This window comes from Pyrgilauda ruficollis, unplaced genomic scaffold (assembly GCF_017590135.1).
Source record: "Pyrgilauda ruficollis isolate IOZ18807 unplaced genomic scaffold, ASM1759013v1 scaffold765, whole genome shotgun sequence".
Classification (NCBI taxonomy): domain Eukaryota; kingdom Metazoa; phylum Chordata; class Aves; order Passeriformes; family Passeridae; genus Pyrgilauda; species Pyrgilauda ruficollis.
The window spans coordinates 11,441-13,042 of NW_024529544.1; the positions used below are offsets into that span (position 1 = coordinate 11,441).

The window sequence follows — 1,602 nt, forward strand, 5'->3', positions numbered from 1 at the left end:
TGGGGACCCACTCAGCGATCCCGTCTGACCCCCCCCCCTCATTTTTGTGCCCCCCCAAAGCTGGGGCACCCCTCGGAGCTGCCCCCCGAGCCCACCCCCGGCTACGAGGCCGACGAGGAATTCCTGCGCCGCCTCCACCACGTCCTGCTCGAGGTCAGGGGGGTCCCCAAAACCCCCTGAGGGGGGGTCCCCGAATCTCAGGGACCCCCCTTTTGACCCCCAATTTCTCCTCCCCCCCCCCGCAGGTGGAGGTGCTGGAGGGGTCCCTGCAGTGCCCGGACTCGGGGCGCCGCTTCCCCATCTCCAGGGGGGTCCCAAATCTGCTCCTGACCGAGGACGAGGCCTGAGGGGGGGGTCAGGACCCCCCCCCCAAAATCCAAAATCCCCCCAAAATGGCGCTGAGCTCCTCCCCCCGAGGAAGGATCTGTGGCAGAGCGGGAAAACCCCGAAATCCCGCGGTTGTACCCCAAAAATGGGGCCCGAATTTCATCCCCCCGTGTTGAAACAACGAGGGGCGTGGTCTGAGATGCTCATTTGCATGTGGGCGGGGTTATCACTATGCCCTTCCCCTATGCAAATTAGGTCCGTGTTAATTTGCATTTTGGGCGGGAATTGGTTTATTTCTATAATGGGAGAGGAATTTTCCCTTTTTTTTCCCCAAATTCCCTTTTCTTCTCCCTAAATTTCTCTTTTCCTCCCAAATTTTTAACTTTTGCCCTAAACCCTTTTATTTTCTCGGGATTTCACCGTTATTTTTTCCCCAAATCCCTGTTTTTATCCCAAAATCCTCAGATTCCTCTCCTTTGCCCTGGTTCCCTCCCTTGTACCCCCAAATCCGGATTTTGCTCCAAAATCTCATATTTTCCCCTCAGATTTTTTTATATTTTGCCATCAAATCCTCCTGTGTGACCCAATCCTTTCATTTTTACCCCTAAATCCGTCCTTTTCATTCCAAAACTCCTATTTTTTCCCCAAATTCCATCTCTTTCCCCCGTGTTTCTCTTCCTCGTGTTGTGGCCTGTTGTATCTGTAATTATTCCCATAAATTTAATAAAAATCCCCTTTTTTTGCCCCGACATTGGGCCGGAATCGCCTCCTTTGTTCTCTTTGAGGATCCTCTCGGGAGAATCCTTTGGGATGGAGGGAACGGGGAGCACGGGAGGGAATTTTGGGAGAACCTGGAGGCGCCCGGGTGAGCGTGGCAGCCCGGGAAGGACCCGGAGCCGCTGTCCGGGCATTCGGGAAGCTCGGGGATGATCCCGGAGGCGTTCCCGGTGTTCCCGGGAGCGCCTGGAGCCTTTTCCAGGTGTCCCGGCTCACCTGGGCGGACCCAGCAGGCCTTTGGAGGACCCGGCTCGTCTCTATGATCCCAGAGCGCCTCCTCCCCTCCCTTTCCGCGCGCTCGCCTCGATGGTTTCGGCGCGCGCCGCCGGAAGTGGCGTCAGCACGGCGCGCCGCCGGACGTGACGTCAGTTCGTAGCGGCAGCGGGCTGAGGCGGGAGCGGCGGTTGGAGCGGCCCGAGGGGACGGTGAGGGCGGGGGGGGACCGGGAGCACCGGGAGGGGACAGAGAGCACCGGGAGGGGACCTGGCGGGGCGGGGA

General features: G+C 58.7%; 2 protein-coding genes across 2 annotated transcripts in view; both read left to right on the forward strand.

Annotated features, from left to right (window-relative positions):
- Positions 1-1,076, forward strand: part of TRMT112 (tRNA methyltransferase activator subunit 11-2) — a 2,857-nt gene extending 1,781 nt beyond the window's left edge. The window contains exons 3-4 of the mRNA XM_041486441.1: positions 61-153; positions 246-1,076. Of these exons, the coding sequence (XP_041342375.1) occupies positions 61-153; positions 246-347 (195 nt within the window). The 3' untranslated portion in view covers positions 348-1,076. The remainder of the gene's footprint in view (positions 1-60; positions 154-245) is intronic.
- Positions 1,077-1,383: 307 nt separating this feature from the next.
- Positions 1,384-1,602, forward strand: part of BANF1 (BAF nuclear assembly factor 1) — a 5,167-nt gene continuing 4,948 nt past the window's right edge. The window contains exon 1 of the mRNA XM_041486442.1: positions 1,384-1,529. The gene's annotated coding sequence lies outside the window, so the exon portion shown is untranslated. The remainder of the gene's footprint in view (positions 1,530-1,602) is intronic.